The sequence below is a fragment of the Piliocolobus tephrosceles genome, chromosome 9 (assembly GCF_002776525.5).
Source record: "Piliocolobus tephrosceles isolate RC106 chromosome 9, ASM277652v3, whole genome shotgun sequence".
NCBI lineage: Eukaryota > Metazoa > Chordata > Mammalia > Primates > Cercopithecidae > Piliocolobus > Piliocolobus tephrosceles.
In genome coordinates this window covers 82,832,527-82,858,928 of record NC_045442.1, presented here as the reverse complement: position 1 = coordinate 82,858,928, position 26,402 = coordinate 82,832,527, and the positions used below count along the sequence as shown (strand labels likewise).

General features: G+C 52.2%; 1 protein-coding gene across 8 annotated transcripts in view; it reads right to left on the bottom strand.

Moving 5' to 3' along the window:
- LDB3 (LIM domain binding 3) overlaps positions 1-26,402 on the bottom strand; it is a 67,948-nt gene that overhangs the window by 12,746 nt on the left and 28,800 nt on the right. For 3 of the 8 annotated variants that reach the window (XM_023226069.2, XM_031936199.1, XM_023226070.2), the window contains 4 exons: positions 12,887-13,032; positions 5,939-6,431; positions 4,566-4,746; positions 3,861-3,981 (listed from right to left, as the gene is read on the bottom strand). In XM_023226069.2, coding sequence (XP_023081837.1) covers positions 3,861-3,981; positions 4,566-4,746; positions 5,939-6,431; positions 12,887-13,032 — 941 coding nt within the window. Of the gene's footprint in view, positions 1-3,860; positions 3,982-4,565; positions 4,747-5,938; positions 6,432-12,886; positions 13,033-16,226; positions 16,416-23,594; positions 23,692-26,402 lie in introns of those variants that run through there. The other 5 variants (XM_023226071.1, XM_023226072.1, XM_023226073.1 and 2 more) reach the window with 2 other exon arrangements.

Here is a 26,402-nt window from a genome sequence, read left to right as displayed (position 1 = left end):
AAAAAAAAAAAAAAAAAAAAAGGCTCGAATTTACTCGAATTTACTTCTGGAATGCCTTGTCTTGCCCACTGATTAATTTTTCTGTTTTAAATTCGATTCCATATGATTTGGAGAATTGTCACTTTGTGTTAAAATTTGGTAGCACGGGTCTGATCCTAATATATATATATATTTTTAAGTTGGTATTTTTCTTCACTTCTTTCTACAAAAGGAGAACATTGCTGGTACTGAACAAAGTCTGTGCATGGGCATTTTCCACAAGGAGCATAATTTAGCTCCTCATTTATTTATTCCTTCCTTTATTTCTCTCTTTAAGTCTTTCTAATTTTCTTTGACTCTCTCGTCCCAAGCTGAATTACTACCCTCGCATTTAATGGATTTTATTGCTATTGTAAAAGGATTTCCATCCATCAATTTGCGGGTGCTCTGTGTTGAAAAGGGGCTTAGTACTCTTCTAGAGCAATGATTCCCAAATGTCAGAAGCACATGGAGGGTTTGTTGAAACACAGGGCGCCAGGCTCCCCTCTAGAGTTTCTGATTCACCAGATCTGGGGTGGGGCCTGAAGATCTGCATTTCTAACAAGTTCTCAGGTGATCTTGCTGCTGGTGCTGGGACCACACTTCGAGAAACACTTCTGATTCCCACACCTAACTGAAACACCTGGGTAGGGTGGGGCACCCTATGAAATGCTGCTTCTGTGGGTCTGAGGTAAGTCTGAAAAATCTATTTTCTCTCTAGTTTAAGTTCCCTAGGTGACCGTGATGCCAGGTTTGGGAACTGCTCAGGTGCAGGTTCATCTGTGAAGGGCTGACCCTCCTACCTCTCTTCCTTATATGCAGTTGTCAGCTTATCTTTGCAGCCAGCTGAAGCATTTTTCAGCCTAGACCCTATCATTCTGGCTCAATATGCAGATTTGACAGGACTCCCTTCTGTGTCTTCTTCCAAATTGTTGATTAAAATGACGAGACATAAAAATGAAGTTTCACCTCATACCCATCAGGATAACTACTATTTTTAAAAAAACAGAAAATAACAAGTGTTTGCAAGGCTACCAGAGAAATTGGAACCTTTGTACTCTGTTAATGAGTTTGTAACACAGTGCAGCCTTTATGGAAAACAGTAAGAGGTTCCTTACAAAATCAAAAATAGGCATGGTGGCTCATGCCTGTAATTCCAGCACTTTGGGAGGCCAAGGTAGGAGGATTGCTTGAGCCCTGGATTCCAAGACCAGCCTGGGCAACATAGCAAGACCTCATCTCTACAAAAAATTATGAAAATTGGCTAGGCATGGTGGCGGATGTCCGAAGTCCCAGCTACAGGATTAGGTGGGAGGATCAACTGAGCCCAGGAGGACAAGGTTGCAGTAAGCCATGATTGTGCCACTGCACTCCAGCCTGGGCAACGGAGGAGGAAATGGAGACTCAGAAGGGGTAAATAATTTGTCCATGGCCATTCAGCCTGGAAGTGGCCCATGCGGGATTCGAGTCTGGGTCTCTCCAGGTACCTAGGTCTGAAGGTAAGTCTACTTCCTCACTGTCTTCTCTTAACACTAGACCATCTTCTTCCTGGATCTTCTTACTCAAAACATCATTTTTGAGAATCTTTTTGGGGGAGTTGCTATGACGAGGGGCAGCAGTGATAATGGAAATCTATCATTCTTTCAAAAGCCTCAGACACTAATTGAGGCTTATCTCAAATAATAGAAGTTATAATGCTTTTTTTTTTTTTTTTTGAGACGGAGTCTCGCTCTGTCGCCGGGGCTGGAGTGCAGTGGCCAGATCTCAGCTCACTGCAAGCTCCGCCTCCCGGGTTTACACCATTCTCCTGCCTCAGCTTCCCGAGTAGCTGGGACTACAGGCGCCTGCCACCTCGCCCGGCTAGTTTTTTGTATTATTTTTAGTAGAGACGGGGTTTCACCGTGTTAGCCAGGATGGTCTCGATCTCCTGACCTCGTGATCCGCCTGTCTCAGCCTCCCAAAGTGCCAGGATTACAGGCTTGAGCCACTGGGCCCGGCCGTTATAATGCTTTTAGTAGAAGAATACCAGCAATCTGTATAAGCATAACAGCACTTTCTTTAACTACCAATCAATATCATATGCTCATAAGAAAGGAAAGGACTGGTGTTATCTTCTCCCTTTTACAGAAACTGAGGCACGGAGTGTGACTTGTTTCAGGTCATTCAGTTAACTTCAGAGCTGGGAAGGGCATTCACTAGTACAAGAACCCAAGACGTTTCTTTTCTTTCTTTCTTTCTTTTTTTTTTTTCAGATGGAGTCTCACTGTGTCGCCCAGGCTGGAGTGAAATGGCAGTATCTCAGCTCATTGCAACCTCTGCCTCCCGGGTTCAAGCGATTCTCCCATCTCGGCCTCCCAAGTAGTTGGGATTACAGACGCCCACCGTCATGCCCGGCTATTTTTGTAGAGATGGGGTTTCATCATGTTGGTCAGGCTGGTCTTGAACTCCTGACCTCAGGTGATTCGTCCGCCTTGGTCTCTCAAAGTGCTGGGATTACAGGCGTGAGCCACCACGTCAGGCCAAGACTTTTATTTTCTAATTTACAGTCAGGGAAAGAAGTTTTATTTTGTTTTGCTTTTTCCCTTGAGAAACTGAATGTTTTCTCCTTTCTGGTTTTAAAGTAAACTAACTTACTGTGTTTCTCTTTTTGCCCTCAAATTTGCTACCCGGTTAGTCCCTGCAGCTCTGTTATTCTTCATAATCAGCATGCCTGCTTTTACCACCTCTGATTTTCTGGTTCTACTGTCTTAGCCTTCATGTCTGTGTTATCTTTTCTGGAATCTGCTTCAAATCCTTTCTGAAGGGGGAAGTCGCTGAATAAATGAGTGACTGACTCCCACCTATCTAATGAAGTGCTTTGTCTCCTGAATTTACAATAATTTACTCGGCATTTTAACATAACATATAGCATTTTGGGGGTACAGAGAAACTCTGAATTCACTCAGTGAGATTACAGGAATCTGAAGGAACCTCAAAGTCTGATAAATATCACAGGGGCAGAGGAAGGGGTCTCGCATATTTGATGCTCTACATGCCTTCTCTGGTTTAATCCTCACCACAGCTCTCTAAGGCAGGTGTTTACAGATTAGGAAAGTAAGGCTCAGAGAAGGTTACTAACTTGCTCAGGATTACAAAGCAGCCCAAAGTGGAACCAGGAATAGAATGAAGGACAAAGTCCATAGCCAAGGCCTTTTCAGAATAGACCTTGTGGTCTCCAAATCAAAATAACCTGAAAGGTTTCCCAAGTGGTCATAAGATGGCAACTTGTGAGCTACATTTTTGTTTTTGTTTTTGTTTTGAGATACAGGATCTTACTCTGTTGCCTAGGCTGAATACAATGGTGCTATCACAGGTTACTGCAGCCTTGAACTCCTGGACTCAAATGATCCTCCCACTTCAGCCTCCTGAGTAGCTGGGACTACAAGCATGCACCACCACACCTGGCTAATGTTTATATTTTTTGCAGAGACTGGGTCTTGCTATGTTGCTGGTTTCAAACTCCTGGGCTCAAGCAATTCTTCTGCCTCGGCCTCCCAAAGTGCTGGGATTAAGGTGTGAGCCACCCACCCAACCAGATCCACATATCTGATGCATAAAATAAGCTATAGACTCTGCACCTCACTCTCCCCAAAGCTACAACCATATGGGCAGGGGAGATAGTTAACTTCCTTTGTGTGATATTAGCATGATTCTGCCATTAAAAACAAAAACAAAGGTTTGTTCCAGAAATAAAGGCCTCTGGGTGGCTGGATGTGAATGGATTAGGCAGGAGTTAGTTCCCTGTGCCTGCCCCTTTCACCCAGTCTGCAGGGCCTCCCGGCATGCCATCAAAGTGTTCCTACCTTTCTCGCAGTAGGGCTCCCCATCTTCCATGTGGAAGAGGCTGTTCCCGAAAGGCTTCTTGCAGGCCGCACAGACGAAGCAGGTGGTGTGCCATGTCTGTCTCAAGGCATGCATCACTTCCTGGGGGAAAGAGCCTGAGTTCAGGACAGAAAGGAGAAAGGGAGCGGGCTTGACTACCCCACCAGGCTCCGGCCACTGCCCGAGCATCCTACTGGGGAATAGGGCAGGAGAGCTCAGGATGCAGGCCTTGGTCACTCTGAAGAAAGACCCAGGGGCGGCAGAGAAAGGGTTGTCACTCTCCAACTGGGTGCCAGGTTTTGTGCATTCTTACATAAACGGTGATGCTTAATCCTCCCATTAAACCTGGGAGGAGGTACTGCTTATTACTGTCATTTACCAAAGAGGCATTGAGGGTCAAGGCCACATTCTGGTGAGTGGTAAAGTCAGGTTATGAAGCAACCACTTGCTTTGCAGAAGTTCCACCACCACTTCAAGCTGTGTGGTACAGGCGCACAATCATCTCTTGCATCAAGTTCATTTATCCCCAAGTTTATTGGTGGCAAACCAGTTCCCTTTCAGGATAAAAATGGAGTTGCTTTCTCTCTGTTACCAGCAACTTCTTGGCTTCCTAATGGGACCTCATGATCTTGGGGAAGGGCTGGGGAAGAGACATGGGTCAGAGGAAAGGGAGGCTGTCCACTTACCCCCATAATTTTGGTGTTGCACTTGGCACAGAGTGGGGCAAAGAATTGCTCATAACATCGCTCACAGTAAACGTTGTTCTGCTCTTCCACAAAGCACACATCTGCCAGGGAAGTCTTGCAGTAGGCACAGTTGAACTCCTCAGGGTGCCAAGAACGGCCCATGGCTACCAGAAATGGGCCCCTGGGGAAGCAGAGAATGGCACCCAGTAAGGCAGCCCCCAGAACTTGGAAGTAGGTATTTTAAGAACCCCAACACTGTTTATACTTTTACCCAATAACTCTGACTTTTGTGACTGTTCTGATGAGGTAATGTGAAATTCAGAGAAAGCTCCATGCAGAAAGGTGTTCATTGTTGCCTCACTTACAATAAAGAAAACCGGGAAGCAACTCAAACATCTACCAATAGGGGACTGGGTAAACATATCACAGAATTCAGTTGACCACTGATAATGAAAGTAAGAAATCCAATAATGATGATGCTGATGACTAACATTTATTAGGTGAATACTGTGTGGCAGGCTCTATTCAAGAAGACTTTTGCATTTATTAACTTGCTTAATTCTCACAACAATCCTACGCAGTAGGTACTATTATAACATCCATTTTTAGATAGGGAAACTGAGGCACACAGAGTTTGAACAGGTTGTTTAAGACCGTAGGGCTAGTAAGTGGTAGACCCAGGATACAAACCTGTATTGTCTAGTTCCAGATTAGCAGTCAGAACAGTGGGACTACAAGGACATTTTTTTATATTCTAATTCTTATTTTTCTGTGTTTTCTAATTCTTCACTAATGAGTATGTATTACTTTAGTTTTAAATAAAAGTGTATTTTTCATGCATATAAGCTCACACCACACATGCATACAAACATACTGTATTCAAACAACAGCACCCAGGGTCCATGGCTTCTAAGTGTGAAATCACTTGTTTTCATTTTAGTCTGGCAGATGCCCACCAACTCCCTGAGCAGCCCAGGCCTATCTGTGGAAAGACCCAGAAGCAACCCTAAAGGAAAACTGGGTCAAAACCAACACTGTCTTACAACATGCCCTGTAAACCTACTGACAAGCCCGGTGATTCCCAGAACTCAACCTTAGCCCAAGGGGGAGTTCCTGGCACCAGACACCCTGCTGGAGCTTCACCCACATACCTCATGCCAACCTTCCAGCTCCCTGGGGGAGTGGGTGTCACACAGGTATGGCAGCTAAGGCTCAGAGAGGTCAGACCAGAGGGCAAGCCAGAAGGACCCGAGCCTTTCTCCCTACACCTGCCTCCTACCCCCATCTCTCCCTACCAGGGCTCAGACTGTGGACAAGAAGCCCGCACACACGCCCTTCCAGTGCCCCAGTGCAGGGGCACAGCTGGACCATACCGGATGACGTTGTTGCAGTGGCCGCAGAGTGGAGTCCGGCTGCTGGCTGGGAAGCGCTCAGCCCTCTGGACAGTCCCCCTGGCAAGTGGTGGCACCTGGGGACCCGCTGGGGTGTAGGCTGGGCCCCCCCGGGGCAGGGTCTGCTTGCTGATGGAAGTCGTGCTCTTGCCGGGGGCAAACTTCTGGGAGAAGCTGTCATCTGTCACCCAGGGGGGACGGCTAGCTGGCTCCGCAGGGCCTCCGCTATAGGCCGCCGAGGGTGCGGGGTTATAGTTGGGAGCAGGCGAAGGGGTATAGGCTAGTGCTGGGGATGGAGTGTAGGTGGGGGCAGGCGAGGGGGTATAGGCAGGGGCAGGTGAGGGGGTGTAGGTAGGGGCAGGTGAGGGGGTGTAGGTAGGGGCAGGCGAGGGGGTGTAGGCAGGGGGAGGCGAGGGAGTGTAGGGAGGGGGACTGTAGGTGGCCCCGGGGGGCGGGGTGGAGGGAGAAGCAGGCACTGGAAAAACCCAAAAAAAAAAAAAAAAAAAAGAAAACCCAAAGAAAGGTGTGTCAGGAATTCATTCTTCCCAGTTCCCCTCACTCCCAGCCAGAGAAAAGGAAAAGGTGGCTTTAACATTAGAGCAGTACAATTTCAGTTTTTACGGGAGACTTGTTCCTGAACTTCTTGATGGCCCAGATTTGAATTCTCAGCAGGGCTTCCAGAGAGCTAGAGAGCAAGCACAGCAGAGCCCTGGACATGGGCTGGAAAAGGGACATGGCTATAAATATCTGCAGCTGTGCAGGGTGGGGCTCCACCAGGCCTTGACTGCCCAACGCCTGCAGAAGACGGGGAGTGGGGGTGGGGGTACCTGAGCGGGAAGGGGAGGGAGTGGGTCAGCTCGCCCTTGACTGCAAGATGCTTTCAGTTGCACTCTGACCAGTGATTTGATATCTGAAATACCTCCCTTAGCATGAGTTTGCTGAACCTGGACCTAGGTCAGCCCTCAGGACAAAGCAGGTGACCTGGGTTTTCAGGTTCACGTTTCAGGTTTAGCTACAATTACTTTCTTGAAAAACAGTTCAGCTTGATTTGTACTGGGGGAAATTCCATCTTGGTTTGATTAGGGTGGGGGATCTTGAAGGAGGCATTCAGAGGGTGCTGGGCAGAGACTCTAGGGTGACACAGCCCAGAAGTAGCTGCTCACTTGGCCCGCGGCTGCCCTGGGGGACCCCTGTACCTCCACATCGCTTTAGTGGAAGCTGAGAGTGTGTCTGAGTGACTGTCTAAAGATTGTCCAGGCAGTCAGAGCACAGGGAAGAGAATGCACTGCCTCACTTCTACCACACCCTCCTCCAGCTCCCTGAGAGCAGAAAACGGTTTTGGGCTCACAGCACAGAAAAAACATTGCAACTGCTTACACCCCCAGCCCTCTTCGGCCTGAGCTCTCAACACCTAGCCAGGGCAGACCCAAGCTGTACCCTGCACGCAAGATCCAGCTGGCCTCCTCTTCCAGCGAGTGAGGTTCCAGAAGCCTCACCTCATTTCAGTCTGCTCCTCGGGAAAGAGGCCTCATTCCCTCAACCCTAGGAAGCATGTTGGCACAGCCTCCCTCCCCATTCCTGAGCTCAGCCTGAGCAGGATGGACTGCACTGAGGCAGTCCCCACACCCACACCCTGCCTCTGCCTCCCACCCCACACTCCAGCCTCAACCTGGAGAGGAAGGTTTTTCTTAGGGCCCAAGACCCTGGCCCCACCCCCAGTCTCTCTTTCCCACCTGGTTCCCCTGGGCCACCTGGGGCAGCCTGTGGCTCCCACTCTGTACCTTCCACTCCCAGGTGACCCACCCTTCAGAGCTGGATGACCTGGAAATCCCTGTGCTGGGCGTGAGTAGGGACCAGGTAGATAGGATCCATCCATGTTGAAGGAAGAAGAGATAAAACCCTCCACAGTCCTGCCCCGGAGCCATCCTGCCAGTGAGGCCTTCAAAAGATAATACCGGCCGGGCATGGCGGTTCATGCATGTAATCCCAGCACTTTGGGAGGCTGAGGCGGGCGGATCACAAGGTCAGGAAATCAAGACCATCCAGGCTAACACCATGAAACTCTGTCCCTACTAAAAACACACAAAATTAGCCAGGCATTGTGGCGAGCGCCTGTAGTCCCAGCTACTCAGGAGGCTGAGGCAGGAGAATGGCGTGAACCCAGGAGGCGGGGCTTGCAGTGAGCTGAGGATCATGCCACTGCACTCCAGCCTGGGCAACAGAGCGAGACTCTGTCTCAAAAAAAAAAAAAAAAGATAATACCTTCTCCATAAGGAATCTTCCTCTCCTTTAGGGGTAATGAGGCACATAGCATCTGTCATCTGAATTGGTCTTCACATTATTCCCCCTTTACACTTGAGGTCACTGAGGCTCAGACAGAGCTAGTAAGTGGGAATACATCTCCAAAACCATTCATTATATCATCCCAAGCTGCCTCTGTAAAGATCATGAGTCCAAATTCTAGAAAATCTTGGTGCAACATGTCAGGGAGGAGTCATTTTCAACATGGAGGAGACCCCATGCTGTGGAGTCTTGATAGCATAGCCAAGAGCCCTGGCTGCAGGACGCAGCTCTTCTACTTCCCGGTTGTGTGTCCTTGGGCAAGTTCCTTAACCTCTCTGGGCCTCAATTTCTTCATCTGAAACTGGCAATACTAATTCTTACCATCTCACAAGGTCATTATGAGGATTAAGGAAAGGTAAGAAATATAGAGAGCTTAGCCTGGTACCTGGCATAGTGTGTCACTAAATGTGAGTAAGGATGGCAAGGATAGGGGCAACATGGGTGTCAGGGTCAGATGTACTATCAGCCTGTCTCATGGTCTGCTGCTCACCTAGGGAAGCCCAGCCCTGTTAGACTGGTAGGGCCAGGGGTTGTGGGAGAGGAGGGAAGGAAAATGGAACATCTTGAAGTTAGATAATCCGAGACTGAGGTCTATTCAGTGGTGGTGGAATGCCTGACGCCCTGCCTGCCCCACAGGGCATGCTGGGGACCTGCTGGAGTGACATAGTGCATGGATTTTGTAAATGTGTACAGCCCAAATTTGAGGTATTGTCACCCTCCCTAACAACTTTGCAGAGAATCTCAAAATGCTGGGGGAAGAAGTGATTCCAGGAACACCACCAGGAACAGAGAGCAGGGAGAGGTGATCTAGCACAACTTCAGAGCAGCTTCATCCCTCTGTTATACATAAGGGGGTTCTGTGCAACATTTCCTTTCTTTCTAAAGTTCAATTCTCTGCTAAAAAAGATTAAGATTGGCTGGGCACGGTGGCTCACTCCTGTAATCCCAGCACTTCGGAAGGCCGAGGCCGGTGGATCACCAGAGGTTAGGAGTTCGAGACCAGCCTGGCCAACATGGTGAAACCCCCATCTCTACTAAAAATTCAAAAAAATTAGCCGGGCATGGTGGTGGGCACTTTGTAAACCCAGCTACTCGGGAGGCTAAGGGAGGAGAATCTCTTGAACCCGGGAGGCGGAGGTTGCAGTGAGCCGAGGTCGCACCATTTTACTCCAGCCTGGGCTATAAAAGCGAAACTCCATCTCAAAAAAAAAAAAACAAACAAAAAAAACAAAACGATTTAAGACCACAAGCCCTAATCCTGCGCTGTCCAATACATAGTGCTAAATGGCCAATGAGCCGCTGAAATGTGGCTAGTCTGACTGAGAAGTACTGTTAGTATAACACACACACCAGATTGTGAAGACACATTAATAATTACTTTATGTTGATACGTTGAAATTATATATATATATATATATGTTTTTTTGTTTTTTTTTGAGATGGAGCCTTGCTCTGTCGCCCAACTTGGAGTGAAGTGGCACAATCTTGGCTTCACAGCCACCTCTGCCTCCTGGGTTCAAGCAATTCTCCTGCCATTGCCTCCCAAGTAGCTGGGATTACAGGCACCCGCCACCACACTCGGCTAATTTTTTTTTTTTTTGAGATGGAGTCTCACTCTGTCACCCAGGCTGGAGTACAGTGGTGTGATCTGGGCTCACTGCAAGCTCCGCCTCCCGGGTTCACGCCATCCTCCTGCCTCAGCCTCCCGCATAGCTGGGACTACAGGCGCCAGCCACCATGCCCGGCTAATTTTTGTATTTTTTTTTTAGTAGAGACGAGGTTTCTCCGTGTTAGCCAGGATGGTCTCGATCTCCTGACCTCGTGATCCGCCTGCCTCGGCCTCCCAAAGTGCTGGGATTACTGGCGTGAGCCACCGCGTCCGGCCTGATGTTTTAAATATATGTAGTCAAAGAAACTATATTAAAATGAATTTCACTTGCTTTCTTTTACTTTTTAAAAATGTGGCTACTAGGAAATTTCTTTCTATTGGGTGGTGCTGTCCTCATCAAGATGACTGTTTCCACGTGCCAGGCCCTTTACGTGCATTATTTCAAGTAATTACTCGCTGCAATTCAAGGAGGCAGATAATATTTGCAAGTCCATTTTACAGATGAGGAATTGAGACTTGGAGGGCTTAAATGGCTGCTTCCAAGTCATCCAGCTGGTGAACTACTTAGCTGAAACGAGCTCAGGCTGCCAGACTCAACAGCAGATGCCCGTTTAGAAACTCCCCAGGCAGCAAAACAGGCTTTAGTACGCCCCCTTTCAAGTAAATCGGGCCTTGGCCCACCTTTCCTGCCTCCCTCCAGCACTGGCAGTCGCTTCCCTCTATTGGAAGGCCTTCCAGACTCCCGGATCCACCTCCTTTTCTAAGCCCCTACAACCCAGAGGTCTCACAGAGGCAGGCTAGAATCTGGACCGCGATTTGACGGCTTCCTTGCCGGGGGCTACACCCACCCAGAGAAGGAACCTCCCCGGCCTGGGTGGCCCGGCCCGGCAGCTCCGTTTCCCCGTCGCAACCCCCACTCCCGGCCGGTGGCCAGCAGGCAGCGGCGCTTCGCCGCCCTCGGCTTCTGCACCCTTCAGCCTGCCTCGCCGTCATGCCAGGAAAGACCTGATATCCCATCTCGCAGCCCCGGGGCTGTTGCTATTTCTGCGTGACGGAATTAAGCCAGTCTAAATTAGAAGGTGATATTTCATCTCTAATTGTTAAGTTCAAAAGGCCCCTATCGCACTCGGCGGGCTCGGGGATGTGTAATTAAACAAGGTGATTTCTGACTCACTCCGGGCCGGGCCGGGCCTGGCTCTCCGCGAGCGCCTGGCCGCCGCCCGGCCCGCGGGCCAACGTGGACGTCCCCGGCCCGCGCGCAGGGTCCCCGTGACGCTGCCGCCCGCCCCCTCCCGGGCCCCAGGTGTTCTGGGGAGCGGCCGCCCACCTCGGGCGCCAGCGATAAGATCCGGCCTGCGAACACCGCCCTCGGCCCGGAGGAGGCCCCGGGGGGAGCTGTGGCTGCGGCCGCGGCGGTCCGGGACGCTCCGGGTCTCGCGCGGGCTCCCTGCCCTCTCCGACGCCCGGGTCCGAAGAGCCTGGAGGGCAGGGGAGCGGAGGGGGGATTGGGCCCACAGGCCCCACTTCGTCCGGGGCGCCTGCCAGCCGCCCCCGGACTCCACTTGGCAGCGGGGCCTCCCGGAGAGGGAGGTGGAGGCAGGCCGGCTCCAGCGCGCGCCCGCCCGGCCGCCTCCTTCCCCCTAGGCAGGAATGAGTTAATGTCTGCGCGGCTTGGGAACGGCGCGGGGGCCCGCGGCTCCGGCCGGTCTCGCTCTCTTGGGCTCCAGCCCGGGGAGGAGGAGGAAGGAGACGCAGGCGGGCCGGCAGCGCGCCCCCGGAGCCCTGACGCCGCCTGGCGGGCTGGGCGAAGACAGCCGGCGGCCGCCCGGAAGGTGCCAGAAGCGCCTCCCCGGGAAGAGACGGAAATGTCCTCCTTGCGCCCCGGCAAGGCCTCGCCTCCACCCGCCGCTTCTCCTCCAAACTCCTCTCCAGCCTCCCCTCCCTGTGTTCTCAGTCTCCGCAGGGGCAGCCGCTTCCCACCACTCCATCTAAGGCTTTTCACTACTGCAAAATGCCACCTCGCCCTGCGGAGTTTTCACCTCAGAACCGTCTGTCCTTGCTCCTTCTCTGTAGGGACAGAGAAGGGCACCTCCCGTGTGACAGATGCTGTGCTGGGTGCTTCATTCCATTCCCAGAACACGAGGTGTCCATGAACATCACAGCCTGGAGTGATGAGGTGCTTTGCCTTCGACAGCAAAGCAGGCCCTGGCACCGGCCTCTGTCTGGGGCAAAAGCCGCTTCGACCGCTCACACTCAGCCCTGCTGTCAGCGAGCTTCATGAACCAAACCCCCAGAGCAAGGCCCGCCCTGACTCAGTGCCTGTCTCATTTCCCTGGGCTCCAGCAGCAGAGAAAACTTCCCTGGGGTCTCTCCCTGCGCCTGGATAGGACCTGCTCCCGAGTCCAGGCTCCATCTGTGCTGTTCTGTATCCCCATGGCTTCGGCCAACTCATACACTGGCATGAAACGGAGAAGAGGGAGTCTCATTCTGTCGCCCAGTCTGGAGTGCAATGGCGCGATCTGGGCTCACTGCAACCTCGGCCTCCCGAGTAGCTGGGATGACAGGTGTGTGCCACCACGCCTGGCTACTTTTTATATCTTTAGTAGAGTTTGGGTTTTACCATGTTGGCCAGGCTGGTCTTGAACTCCCGACCTCAGGTGATCCGCCTGCCCTGACCTCCCAAAGTGCTGGAATTCCAAGTGTAAGCCACCATGCCTGGTTCAGAGAAGACTTCTCTGTTCTCCTTTGCTTTCCCTTAGAATCATCCACCACTGTCTTGCTCACCTGTCTCCCTGAGGCCAGATGCAGGCTCCATAGGATTCTGACCCACAACTGGAGGATGGAGGGTGGAGCCTCAATAGCGAGACCTTGCTTCCCATTCTTCTGGGGATGTGACCCCAGAGCCATCTCTTGGATCTTGCAACTCCTGGAACCCACCCATGGCTTTAGACAGCCTCCCCTCCTGCTCTGCCTCTTACCTGGCTGGTAGACAGAAGGCCGGATGCTGGCAGTGGTGACAACCCGGGGCTTGGGTGCAGGGGCGGCAGGGCCCTCACTGTAGCTGGTGTGAGTGGCAGGTGCTGAAGAGGCGGCCATTGCCGGGCTGTAGGAAGAGGCCTGGGGCCTGGAACCAAGGGGGGAAGGGTTACACCCAGAAGGACACCCCCACTGGGGCCTGCAGCCAAGGCAGGCTGGCTCCCAGGTCTTCAGAAGCCTCTGTGAGGACACCTGACAGAGACATTTCTTGGGAGCTGCCAGAAACTGTGAAGGAAGGACCATAAGGGTCTCAGAGGGGAGGAGGGGGTTCCTTGGGTGGCTAGTGCCACTGCCTTTGGAGAGAGGGAGAAATGCCACCAGCCAGACAGGAGGACACCAGGAAGACCCTTCACTGTCATGGGGAGAGACTGCCCAGGTGCGACTGTGGAAGAGCGCAGAGGTAGGGGAGAGGAGAGAGATGGAGCTGGTCAGAACTACGTACCCCCATGACCTCGTAGGGCACCTCAGCCCCTGACCACCTGGCCTCTTCTGCCTACTCTTTTCTATTGTTGCTGGAAGGAGCAGCAAAGTCTCAGGTTTCTGGGCACAGATACTCCAGGGAGAGCCCAGGGGAAGTCAGGAGACACCCACGCCGCTCCCCCCACCCCGTCTCCGCCACTCAAGGACCCTCCCCAGCAACACACACCTCTTCTGCATAGAGTTCCTATTGTCCTCCTCTAACTGGGTTAGTTGTCAAGGGGCCTAGAATCACCTTTCCCCATGTGTGGCCCTGGGACAATGGGGTCAAAGAGATTTTTTTAAAAAGTGTCCTAGTTCATTACCCTCAGCAGAGTATGTGCTTGGCCTCTCCTCCCGGAGAGCTGAAGGCTCCAAGAACTCCTGGAATCCAGCGGCCTGTTGAGCCTTGTCTGATCAGCGTTCCCCAGTTTGTTTGTAAAACGCTTTTCTTCATTTCAAACTAATGAACACCTTGCAAAACACATCCCTGGTCTTTCAGATCTCAAAGGGGACCACATGCCCACACCCAGGGCAAATGGGTTATTGCTGGAGGTGCTGGAGAAGTGAGCCCTGCCTGCCACCCCACCCCCACCCCCACCCACCGCCCCATGGCTTCCTGCCTTCCTTGTGTCTGTTCCTCAAGGGCCCGGGCCCTGCTGCGCAGAGCTGTGGGATGAGGAGTGCCTTCCTCTCTGGGGCTCTGAGAAGGGGGTGGCCCTGGGATGAGAACCCACCACCAAGCTTCTGAGTGGATCCAGAGAGGTCTGAGGGGCTGTCCCAGACAAGATGGAGATAAAATGAGCCTCAGGTAGCCGGCATCCCAGACCTGGAGGCTGTGCACACTTGCCCTGTCAAGCTGCCTAGTTTCTGGCTGAGTGAAGCCATTGTCTCCCCTCCCCAGGCCCACCTGCCCTTCTCTGAATAGATTTCTGTGCTGAGATCAGCAGAGTAGGGGTCTCCATGGAAGAGGGAGAGACAGTGTCCAAGGGTTGCCAGGCTTCCATAGTGATGGGGGTGGGCCAAGGGGCAGTGGTCTTAGGCTCCATCAGTGGAGGACACTTTGCCCGCAGCCCAGGAGCTACAGGTCCTGAGTCAGGGACTGGCTCTGGGAAAGGGAGCAGAGGCTTATGGCATCCATTGAAAATTCTGAAGCCATGCTCCCATGAAAGGCTGGGGGGTCCATTTGCCTCCCATGGGCTCCCCCAGTTCCAGCTCCATCCCAGCGCATGTGTGAGGAGGGGAGGTAGGTTTGCTCAGAGTACAACCCCGTGACCCCTTCTGCTCCAGCCCCACTCCCCGCTGGGCAGCCCTCTGCGCCCCTCTCCAAGCTCCACCCAGGCCCCAGCTCTCCTGGCAAGGCAAAGGGAAGGAAGGGAGGACTCCCCCTGTCGGGGGCATCCCAAGGGCTCCAGGAGCTCAGCCGTGGGCAGGCCCAGGACACTGAGACCTGAGCCTGGTGCTGGTGCCTGCCTTTGAGCAGGGTTGGGGCCCCAGGGATGAGGCTGGACTGACTGCAGGGCTCCAGCATCTATAGCCCCTCACCATTCAAATTGGGAGGCTTCTTCCCACTCTACAAGAGACATTTCTTGCCCTCCTCAAAATCTCTTCTTTGTGCAGGTAGCAAGGCCTTTATATGAAGAGATTCTGGTATAAAGAAGGGAAGCAGTGTCCTAAATCCCCCCAGAAAACTGGGATGAAACCATCCCTGGAGGGCCAGGCTCCTCCTTCAGGCTTCAGTTGGGCTGGGGAAAGGCTGGTCTTGGGCACCATGCAGTTAATGTGAAGCCTGGGATGGGGGCAGCAGACAGGCCTGCGAGCCAGTTTGCTCATATCAATCCCACCTCAGGCTGCACCATGGACCTACCCATTCTGATCCAAGAGGCATGTCCTCCCCAGCAAACCCTGGGGACCAGGGTGGGAGGCTGGGACACCTGGGCTCCGACCCCAAACACTAACTGGCCGACTCTTAGAAGCCCAGACACAGAGCGGGCCCCATCCAGCCTGATGTGCCACATGGCCACTGCAGAGTGACCTGTCAGCCTGGCCCCTCTGCCTCCCCTCTTCTCCCCTGGCCTTTGGTCTCTGCCTTGCTGGGTGTCTAGGAAGGCAGATGCAGGAACTCACAATATTTGTGTCCTTTGTATGTATTAGGTGTTTTACAGACATTTTTTCTATCATAATCTTATATAATAGGTGTTTGGTAAACATCTTAACAGACGAGGAAACTGCGGTTCAGAGAGCTTCAGTCAACTTTTCAAGGTTACACACAGTAAGCTGTGGAGCAGATATAAATCTCACTATACGGGGTGCTTCTGGCGTTAACATGCTTCTCCGAAGAGAGGGGAGGGGAAGTGGGAAGTTCATGGCTAAACTCTCTCTGACGAAATCTGACCTGCCTTCCCTGCCCACCTCCAATGCTCCCTCCTCCATGGAGCCTTCCTTGATTTCTCCAGCCCACAGGGACGACTTTCATTCTACCTAATCTGAGTTCCAGGAACAAAGACTTTTCACACAGTCCCCTTTTGTTATCTAACTCTGTGTGTATGAGTGTGTGTATATGTCTGTGAGAGAGACTGTTACTTCTCTCACTGGTGTATGTGTCCCTGGGGGGCAGAGTGACAGTCCCTGCCACAGTGGTGCACACCCCTGAAATTCACCCTCAGTTTCCCCTTCACACTCTGCACCAAGCAGCACTGGCCTTGGCTTCCTCCAGGCCCGTGGGCCCTAACTACCTTGGACACAGCTGGCCATAGGTGGACCCAGAGTGGGGTGTTTCCTGCCTCCCTTCCCCAGGGTCAGGCCCAGCACCTGTGGGCCAGTTACCTTGGGCTGTCGGCAGGACTTGAAGCAGGGGCTGTGGCAGCAGCGGAGGTGATGGCAGTGTGGGCAGTAGCTGTGGCCAGGGGTGGCGAAGCCGCACTGGGAGAGGCAGCAGCAGGCGGCTGGGCAGAAGCGGGCAGCAGTGGGGTGGTGGCCTGGCTGGTGCACACTGGCGCATGCTCAATAGGGGTGCTGATGAGGTGGGACCAAAAAGACAACAGGTCAAGGGAGCCTGGAGACCCCATGAGGCCCCTGTGCATGGGGGCAGGTGGATACAGCAGAGGCAGGCTGGGCAGAAAGCACCACCCGCCTTGCAAACAGAGTAAGATCCTCAGAGGGTATGTCTTCCAGCTCAGGGAAGGAGCTCCTCCAGGATCCCAGGAGCAGAGGCTCAGACCACAGAAGGGTCCCAATAACATCAAAAACTTTTTCAATCCTGGAGGCATTTCCCACTCCCACCTCTCAAATTTTTCTGTACTTCCTAATTTTTCTTTTTCAGCAAAACAGTGTGGTAGAAAAGCCGAGGGAATTATCCACCCAGGTTCCTCCCTGATCCTGTTTTCACCCTTCCCCATTCAGTCAAGGGCATGTGCTACCTTGGGAAGGAATGATACAGCAAAAAACACAGAGTGAAGATATTTGAGTGTCAAGGGCTTAGGCTCTGGAGTTGTGAGAACCTAGGCTTTGGGCTTGGAAGGACTCGGCACCAACAATACAGATGGCTGAGAGCTACCATGCCAGACAGAGCAAGGTTACCTGGACAAAAGTGGGCACTGTGGCAAGGGGATTCAAGAATAGAAGCCCCTGTGCTCCTTTTCAAGGTCAAACCTGGGGAAGCGGCAGGACCCCAGGGTTCCCCATGCCCATGATGAGGGGCCAGACAGACCTGAAATAGCCCAAGGATTCCCATACCTCTGTGTGGCCTGGGTGCCATAGAGGATTTGCGATGCACCCAAGAGTGACAAGAACATGGTCCTGAGCACCTGCAGATCTGAAAGACCTTGCAACTGGGAAAGGGAAAGGCGATCACTCTGCCAGTGTGGACCAGATGGGTTGGGGATGTCTCAGCAGATGCCAGGGCAGGCAGAACCTGACAGAGGACGAGGTATGCCCACACGCCCCCACCCTGAGTGCCTTGGCATTCTGTAAGCACCTCTTCCCTAGAACCACTCCAGGAGGATAAGAGCAGTCAGAGCTGGGTGGCTAACTGTAAAATGGGGTGGGCAGAGAATAAAAATTAAATGATAGAAAAGCAAAGAAATGCACATTCTTTACTCTTTGATTTGTATTTGCAACAACAGCAACTGGATAAATGCAGCTCCTGCGAGTGGGAATGACTCCCCGCTATTTTATGCCGTTTATTTATTGACCTCATGCTATGTGCCAGGCACGATGATGTCTTTCCTTCCTCACAGCAGCCCTCTGACGTGGGCATCATGGACTCTATTTAATAGATGAGGAAATGGTAACAAAGATAATTCAGTTGCTCAGAGTCCTACAACTTATCAGTAAGAATAGCAGGATCTGATTGAGGGATGTTGTGATTTGAATCCTTAACCGGTACCTCATGGAGGAAGAAATAAACCTCTTGTTGTGTTGTGATCAGCCAAGTAGAATCTTTCCTCAATAAAAGGCACTATTCTTATTTGAAATAATTAGAATAACAATACTTTCCATTACTAAATGGTGCCTGTAGTCCCAGCTACTCGGGAGGCTGAGGCAGGAGAATGGCGTGAACCTGGGAGGTGGAGCTTGCAGTGAGTCAAAATCACGCCACTGCATCCAGCCTGGGTGACAGAGCGAGACTCCGTCTCAAAAAAAAAAAAAAAAAAAAAAAAAAAATTTTGCCGGGTGTGGTGGTGCATGCCTGTAATCCCAGCTACTGGGAAGGCTGAACCCTTGAACCCAGGAGGCAGAGGTTGCGGTGAGCCGAGATCGTGCCATTGCACTCCAGCCTGGGTAACAAGAGTGAAACTCCATCTCAAAAAAAAAAAAAAAAAAAAAAAAGAAATTACCCTATTACTCCATGTTATCATTTCAACCTCCCTGAGCCATTGGGATTGTGACCCTCATTTTGTAGATGAGAAGTCTGAGGTCCAGAGAGATTGTGTCTCTAGTAAAACATCACAAAGCTGCAAAGTGGCAGAAAAGGGCTTGGGGCCTCACCACTGTAACACTTTGCAAACTCCCATGTGTGCTTGAAGCCCCTGGGGATCCTCTTAAAACGAATTCCTAGTTGAGTAGGTCTGGGGCAGAGCTGACAGTCCACATTTCTTTTTTTTTTTTCTTTTTTTTTTAAACTGAGACGGAGTCCCACTCTTTTGCCCAGGCTGGAGTGCAATGTCGCGATCTCGGCTCCCTGCAACCTCCACCTCCCAGGTTCATATAATTCTCCTGTCTCAGCCTCCCAAGTAGCTGTGATTACAGGCATGCACCACAACGCCCGGCTAATTTTTATATTTTTAGTAGAGATGGGGTTTCACCATGTTGGCCAGACTGGTCTTGAACTCCTGACCTCAGGTAATCCACCTGCTTCGGCCTCCCAAAGTGCTGAGATTATAGGCGTGAGCCACCGCACCCAGCCGAGAGTTCACTTTTCTAACAGGCTTCCAGGTGATGCTGATGCTGCTGGTCTGTGGGCCACACTTGGAGTAGCTGGCACTAAAGGGGTCTGCCCTAGATAGGAATGCAAGCGGGCCCTGAGCTATTTGCAAAAGCATCACTGAATTGCTTTCCTCCATCTGGCGAGGTGTATGGTAAAAAAAAAGCATGAAATACTGTGAGAGGGTCATGGAAGAATAGAGCTGGAGAAGTGGCAAGGTTAAGGTTGACTGCCCCCACGGGAGAGAGAGTGCCATCCTTCTCCATAACTGCGTGGGAAGCTTTTGGGATGGGCAAGAGCAGTGGCTCCATCTTGCCCAGGTCTTCCCTGACTTAATGCTCAGGGAGGCAGTCTTAGACAGCCCAGCTTGCAGGCCTGTAGCTGTGCCTGGCTCTGGCCCTTCCATGAGCCCGTTTGTGAAAGAACCTTGCTTCTGGAAGCCATGTCGGTGATGTGACTGCCTCAGAGAAGTAGATGCAGTCTCTGAAGCCACACCATTGAGCTGGCTGCTCAGACCCTCCTGTCAGTGTGGGCAGGTATGGCCTGGGATGGCTCAGGCTGACACAGAACACTGATCTCCTTGATCTGCTCTCCATGGCCCTACACCACACTTCCAGTAGGCTGCTGGGAAATAAGGACACTGCATAGGACAAGGGCAATGACAGTGTCCAGGCTGGGGACAGTATTCTGCAGAATGAATAGGAAGTTGGCTTTGCCTGTCTCCTTGGCTCCAATTCACTGTTAGGCCAGCTTACCTGCCGCTCTCCCCAGCCAGAGCTCCAAATAAACCCTGGATTCCAGGGCATGAAGTTGGAGCTGGATGTGGGCCCTAGGAAAATTCATCATTGTCCACAGCACCAGGACAGTGACCACCACCAGGTGCACCTGGGTATGCACGTAAGGGAGCCTGCTGCTTGGGGTTTTTGCTGAGTGGCATCCTCTCTGGCACCACTGTCTAAAGGCACCAAGAAGCCAGGGCCTAGGGAAGGCAGAGGAGGCATCAGAGGGTGTCTTGAAGGATCTTGGGCTCTTATTCCATGTCAGTTCCTGCCTGAAGTTCCACAAGCCCCCAGAAGCATCCTGAAGGGCGCATCATAGAGCAAGCACTGTGGAGAACTTTTTTTTTTTTTTTTTTTTTGAGACGGAGTCTCGCTTTGTGGCCCGGGCTGGAGTGGAGTGGCCGGATCTCAGCTCACTGCAACCTCCGCCTCCCGGGTTTACGCCATTCTCCTGCCTCAGCCTCTGGAGCAGCTGGGACCACAGGCGCCCGCCACCTCGCCCGGCTAGTTTTTTGTATTTTTTTTTTTTTTAGTAGAGACGGGGTTTCACCGTGTTAGCCAGGATGGTCTTGATCTCCTGACCTTGTGATCCACCCGTCTCGGCCTCCCAAAGTGCTGGGATTACAGGCTTGAGCCACCGCGCCCGGCCTACTGTGGAGAACTTACTTGGCCCTGGCTTCATTCCTAAAGACAGTGCTGGTGAGATCACCCCAGCCTGATCTAAGATCTACAGTTGCCTCCTGCCTTGGTCATAATTCAGTTTAAACATCTAAGCAAAAACCAAATCAAACCAAACTAGACCCAAATGCTCATGGCTCCTCGAGGGGATGGCGAGGCCAGGAGAAACACAGCCTGGCTATCGTCCCCTTTTCAGCTTATCTCTTCCCTCAGTCTGGTCAGCATCAAGGTGGAGCATGTTGACTGTGTGCCCCTGCTCTTCCATGGTGGCTCTTGGTGGTGGGAATGGTGGGGTTTGGTTGATGCTGTTATTGATAACTATGATACTATGTCTGGAAAGGATGGGGATGGTGGTGGTGATGCTGGGTCTTGGGGTTGTTGTCACTGGGCTTGGGTCAGAACTGTTGGTGATGGTGGGGGCCTTGTGATTGATATTGACAGTGCTAAAGGGGTGGTTGCCACTATGGGGGTGATGATGCTACTTGTGTTAGATAAGATGGTGGAGCATGAAAATCTCTGTTGATTGGGTTGATGATAGAATACCAGTCAGGTGGTTGATCTTGAAATTATTCATGCTGCCACCCACCTAGTTGACATTCCCCCTTGCTGCCTGGTGACTATGGCTCAGGGGAACCCTGAGCTGCATCACTTTGCCCCAGGAATGCTCCACTGCAACTCCAGGGCCCACACTGCCATTGTGGTCTAGGTGAAGAACACCTCATCAGCTATAGTGTGAAAGGTGCCCTGCAGCCTTTGCTAGTTCCACTTTGCCTTCAGAATGCATTCAAAATCCCATGACCTGGGAGTCTAGATGCAGACCACGGCTAACCATGACATCCTCTGCATTCTCTCCATTCCAACCAAAATGATTAACTTGGGGTTTTGGGACACCACTTCTCATCAGCATCTCTGCTTGCTCTGCTTAGAGTATCTGTCCAGCCTTTTGTATCTGCTTCCACCCTAATTCTAACCATTCCTGAAGATAAAATACACTGACCTCTTCTTCCAGGAAGCCTTCTTTGATCCATCACTTGGAGGGATGCTCCCTGTCTCTGGATCATACACGATCATCCTTGCATTGGGAACACGGCTATATTGGCCCTTTCTGATTCCTTTAGCACTCACAGTAGTCAGGCATCTCCACAAATGCCCACAGACACTGGATGCTGAATGAAGACATCTCTCCTGCTTATACCGAGGGGTTTACATGGAACCCAGCTTGGGGCCCCCCAGGGCACTACGTGAAGGGGTCTGGGGTAGGTGGGAAGGCAGGGCTTCAACTAGGTGGCTCCAAGAGGGCTCCTACAGGCTGGGGTCTGGGAGCAGGGGTCCAAGAGCCCGCCAACTCTTAGTGGTTGGCTGAGGTCCTTTGCCAGCCTCAGATTACCCACTGCCCAGGACCTCTCTGTATCTGGCAGACCCCTGCCACCAACCCACCCTTGGGCCCTGCAAGTTCTCTATAAAACATCAGCCAAACATGGGTGTGCTCCACGAGGCCTAGATGAAGGCAGCAGGATGAAGCCTGCCTGGCCCAGGCATCAGACTGCTGGAGGCAGGATGAGGTGGGAAGCCAAAATAGGTTGGCAGGGGGCTTTAGGGAGCATCTCAGAGTGGATGGGCAGGAGAGAGTGGCCTCAAACACCAATCCTTCCTGGTGGGATTGCTAAGGTTCCTGGAGACAGAGGGAAAGCCTCTGCCCAGGCAGCAGGAATGGGCGCAGGGCTCTGGCCAGCCCAGCCACAGAGGAGGCAGGACAGCCTTGAGGGCTGAGTCTCAGCATCTGCTTCTAATGTAAGTGCCACCGCTCTCATGTTCTCAGCCTGTGATTTCACACAATCAGGGACATGGAATTGGCCTGGAGAAGCTTTACCATCATGGGGTACTTTCTAAGTGGTCGGGCCTGGGTCAGGTGAGTGGGGTGCTAGCTAGTGGGTCACAGCTCAGCAAAACATGAGCCTGAGGCCTGGCTGGGATCTTTTCGACTGCTGCTGCCCTTCCTACCCCTTCCTAAATGCTCAAGACTAGGAAAAGGCCACAGGTGGGTGGGAGCCGGGAGCAAGACCCAGGTGGAAGCCTTCCCAGCCCTCTTGCCTCCTGACACTTGAGCAATAATCTGCCAGGGCTGCCTTCCATCTCTTCTCCCCTGAGCCCCAGACCTGGCCCCCTGAGTTCCCTTGTGAACTGCTTCTCAGCCCAGGTGTGCCCACTGGAACCCTTCTCTTGCCTCTGGACCAGGATCGAGCATAAGTGCCTTCTGATGGGGCGGGGCAGGACAATGGCTCAGTCTGCTGGTTGCAGCAGGGTGTAGGAGGAGAGGCAGGGGGCATTCAAGTATTCCCATACGCACTGCCCTGGGGGTGACTAAGGTTGCCCAACGGGCCTCAGCACGGATTCCCACCAGCCATCCTCCCACCCTGGGTTGCAGCTGGGCTCGGGACTTGTGGGGTAGGAGAGCAGCAGGACCAGAGCTGTGCTGGGTCCTGGGACCGGTGGGCACTGCCCCTGCCCCTCTTCTGGTGGTGCCTCTCCTCTCTCTGTCCCAGATCATGGCCTCACAGCCCCTCTCGGGTGGGACACACACAGGCACAGCATGACTGGGGCTTGGTGTGGTTCACTTCAAATCTTCTTTATTTCAGAACAAGCATGCTTATATGTACAGAAGAGAGAACTATGGAGCCAGCATACACGGTACAAAAAGGAGGGTGCGTGCCCCCACCTCACCACTGCCAGGAGGGGTCTCTGCCTCATCTACCCTGGGGTTTCCACTTCCTCTTCAAAGATCCCTATTCCGGGCTGCCCTGAGCTCCAGAGGACAGTGAGGGAGCCGGGCAGGGCCAGGGATCAGCCTCTTCTCCAGACCCTGATCTATGGGTGACTCATTCTAGGAGGGGATGAGGCCAGGAACTGAGGATGGTAGGATACTGAGTAGTGGCCCATCCATTTCCCTTGGTTCTGGGGTGTTATGCCAGCAAACCCCTCATGCCCTCTCTGGTCTACAGCTAAGGCCCTGTGCAGAGGGCAGAGGCTTGGGCTACAGGCTATTCGGGGGGTGGCGAGGGTTGCCCCGAATGGGGCAGGTTGGTGGGTACAGAGGAATTGGGAGGTTTGGTGGGTACAGAGCTGCAGGGGGCTGGGCCCCAGCATCAGCTCTGGGGAGGGCAGAGGACAGAAGTGCTGCGGTTGGCCACCAGAGGTGCCCCCAGCACAGTTATACATTGTCAAGCATCACCATGGGGCTCACATGCCAGATCTGTGTGGGGGTAAGGGGGGGGGGGGCCAGCCTGTGGGGGGGGGGGAATTCCAGGCAGCCTTTTAGCTTTTAACATTAAGGATTTGGGCTGAAAGGCCATGATGCCAGTTGCGCAATTTGGCAAAACGTGGGCTGTTACGTTCCGTTTCAAACCTTTCCCTGTGGCACAGAGAGAGAGAGAGAGAGAGAGAGACAGAGACAGAAGGAGAGAGAGAAGAGAGGAAGAATGAAAGGGGTTAGGGAATGTGTTCACCATTCCCCTGTCTAACAGGTGGGGCAGAGGGCATGGGAGGGAGGGAATGGGCTTGGAGAAGCTATGCAATCCATGGGGTACATTGTAAGTGGTCAGGCCTGGGTTAGGGCAAGACCCAGAGTCTTGGGGACCAGGATGGAGGGACTGAAGTTCCTGCCTTGAGTGAGTTGGGAACCATGGAGAAGGAACCTGGCTAATGGCCCTGAGGGCAGACTGAGCAAAGGGGGCCTCCCTAGTCCATGTAGTGAGGGCTGGGCAGGGCTGCTTTGGCTGTGAGCTCTCAGGATTGAACCAAACAGACAGGTGCACCTTGCATGATCTCTGTCCCCTAGCTGGGCATCAAGAAGGAGGAGCGCCTATCCCTCGTGATGAGGCTTGGTGGGCAGACCTGCCCCCTCCCTGTGCTGCCCTGGCCTCGAAAAGCCTTCACTGTCCCCAGAGAGAAGCCTCTGCACACAGCTCCTGCCCATGCCTGCCCATCAGGCCTGAGCACAGCCTGGGCACATGTGTGCACACCCACACATACTCACAAGGTCACTGTCACAGATAGAGGGCCAGGACTTCTGGCCACTTCCCACCAGTGGGGCCTCTTGGGGCTCAACCCACACCTGCTCAGCTGAGGGCACAGTACAGAGCAGGCAAGTAGCAGCCAGAAATGTGGGAATGAATGGAGGAAGAGAGCACCTGAGAAAGGCCAGTGCCACAGGCATCAGAATGCAGGCCTTCCAGGCTAGAAGGGCCAATCACATCCTCCAGACCAGAGGTGTCCACTGGTGGCCAAAGGGCCACATCCAGCCACAAACACAATATGTTTAACCTGTACTGTGCTTCCAACTCAATTTAAAAATTAATTTCTGAGTCCATACCATGAGATGCTTCTTAGCAATAAAAGGGAATAGATGAACAATTGGAGCACTCAACCACTTGGGTGACCCCTGGGAATTATGCTGATTTAAAAACAGCCAATCTTAAATGGTCCCATGCTGTATGATTCCATTTCTATAACATTCTTGAAAAGGACAAAATTATAGAGATGGAGGACAGATCACAGATGAGTGGTTGCCAGAAGTTAAGGAGGTGGGTGGGTGCTGGAGGGGAATGGGTATGGCTATAAAAAGGCAGCATGGGGCATCCTGGGTAATGGGAAGTTCTGTGTTTTGCCTGTATCAGTGTCAGCATCCTCGTTGTGTTATTGTGCTTTCATTTTGCAAGATGCTACCATTGGGAGATGCTGGGTAAAGGGAACATGGGATCTCTATTATTTCTTATAACTGCACTGAATTTGCAATTATCTTAAAGTAAAAAGTTTAATTAAGAAGTTGGCCGGGTGTGGTGGCTCATGCCTGTAATACCAGAACTTTGGGAGGCCGAGGTAGGCAGATCACGAGGTCAGGAGTTTGAGACTAGCCTGGCCAATATGGTAAAACCCCGTCTCTACTAAAAATACAAAAATTAGCCGGGTGTGATGGCACGTGCCTGTAGTCTCAGCTACTCAGGAGGCTGAGGCAGGAGAATCACTTGAACCTGGGAGGTGGAGGTTGCAGTGAGCTGAGATTGTACCACTGCACTCCAGCCTGGGTGACAGAGTGAGACTCTGTCTCAAAAAAAAAAAAAAAAAAAAAAAAAGAAAGAAAAGAAAAAGAAGTTGGCTGGGCACAGTGGTTTACGCCTGTAATCCCAGGACTTTGGGAGGAGAGGCTAGTGGATCACTTGAGGTCAGGAGTTCAAGACCAGCCTGGCCAACATGGTGAAACCCCGTCTCTACTAACAATACAAAATTAGCCAGGCATAGTGTCACATGCCTGTAATCCCAGCTACTCAGGAGACTGAGGCAGGAGAATCGCTTGAGCGTGGGTGGTGGAGGTTGTAGTAAACCGAGATCGCACCACTGCACTCCAGCCTTGGAGACAGAGCGAGAATCCATCTCAAAAAAAAAAAAAAAAAAAAAAAATGGTGAATTGCTAGCATATAAAAATCAGGAAGAGCAACTTTAAGTCTTTGAAAAGAAGATGTGGCAGTGCTGGGCTTCTATTTCTGCACAGTAACAGTCATCGGGTCTGGCCCCCACGTCCGCACACTCACAGAGGTCCTCAGTTCTGCACGTGCTTTACCTGGCAGTCTCTTTCTCTCTCTCTACCCCTTGAATCCTGCATACTGGGTCTCTGTCTAAGACTGTTTGATAAAAGGGACCCACTGCTAACATATAACATATTTGAAAACCACCAGTCTAGTCTGAACTTTCCTTATACTAAGAGGAAGCTGAAGCCCAGAGAGGTCACATGAATGACCTAAAGCCACACAGAAACTCAGGGGCAGAATCACAATCTAAGTGCCAGCGTCTTCTTCCCTTGCCACATACCTGCCTATCTGAGGTTGGGATGAAGGGGTGGAGACGGCACGAGCAAAGGTGGTGTGGCGGGGCTCCTTGAGTCCTGCCGACAGCACTACAAACAGTCCTACCATCCCATAGACACTACCCAGAACACAGGGGCACAAGATGAGACACAGGCAGTTAACCTGTAAATCGTCAAGTCCTAGCAAGGCCTGTGGAGGCTGGGTAATAGTTTGTCATCAGTGCTTGGTGACAGGGACAGGGACAGGGACAGTCCTGGAGAAT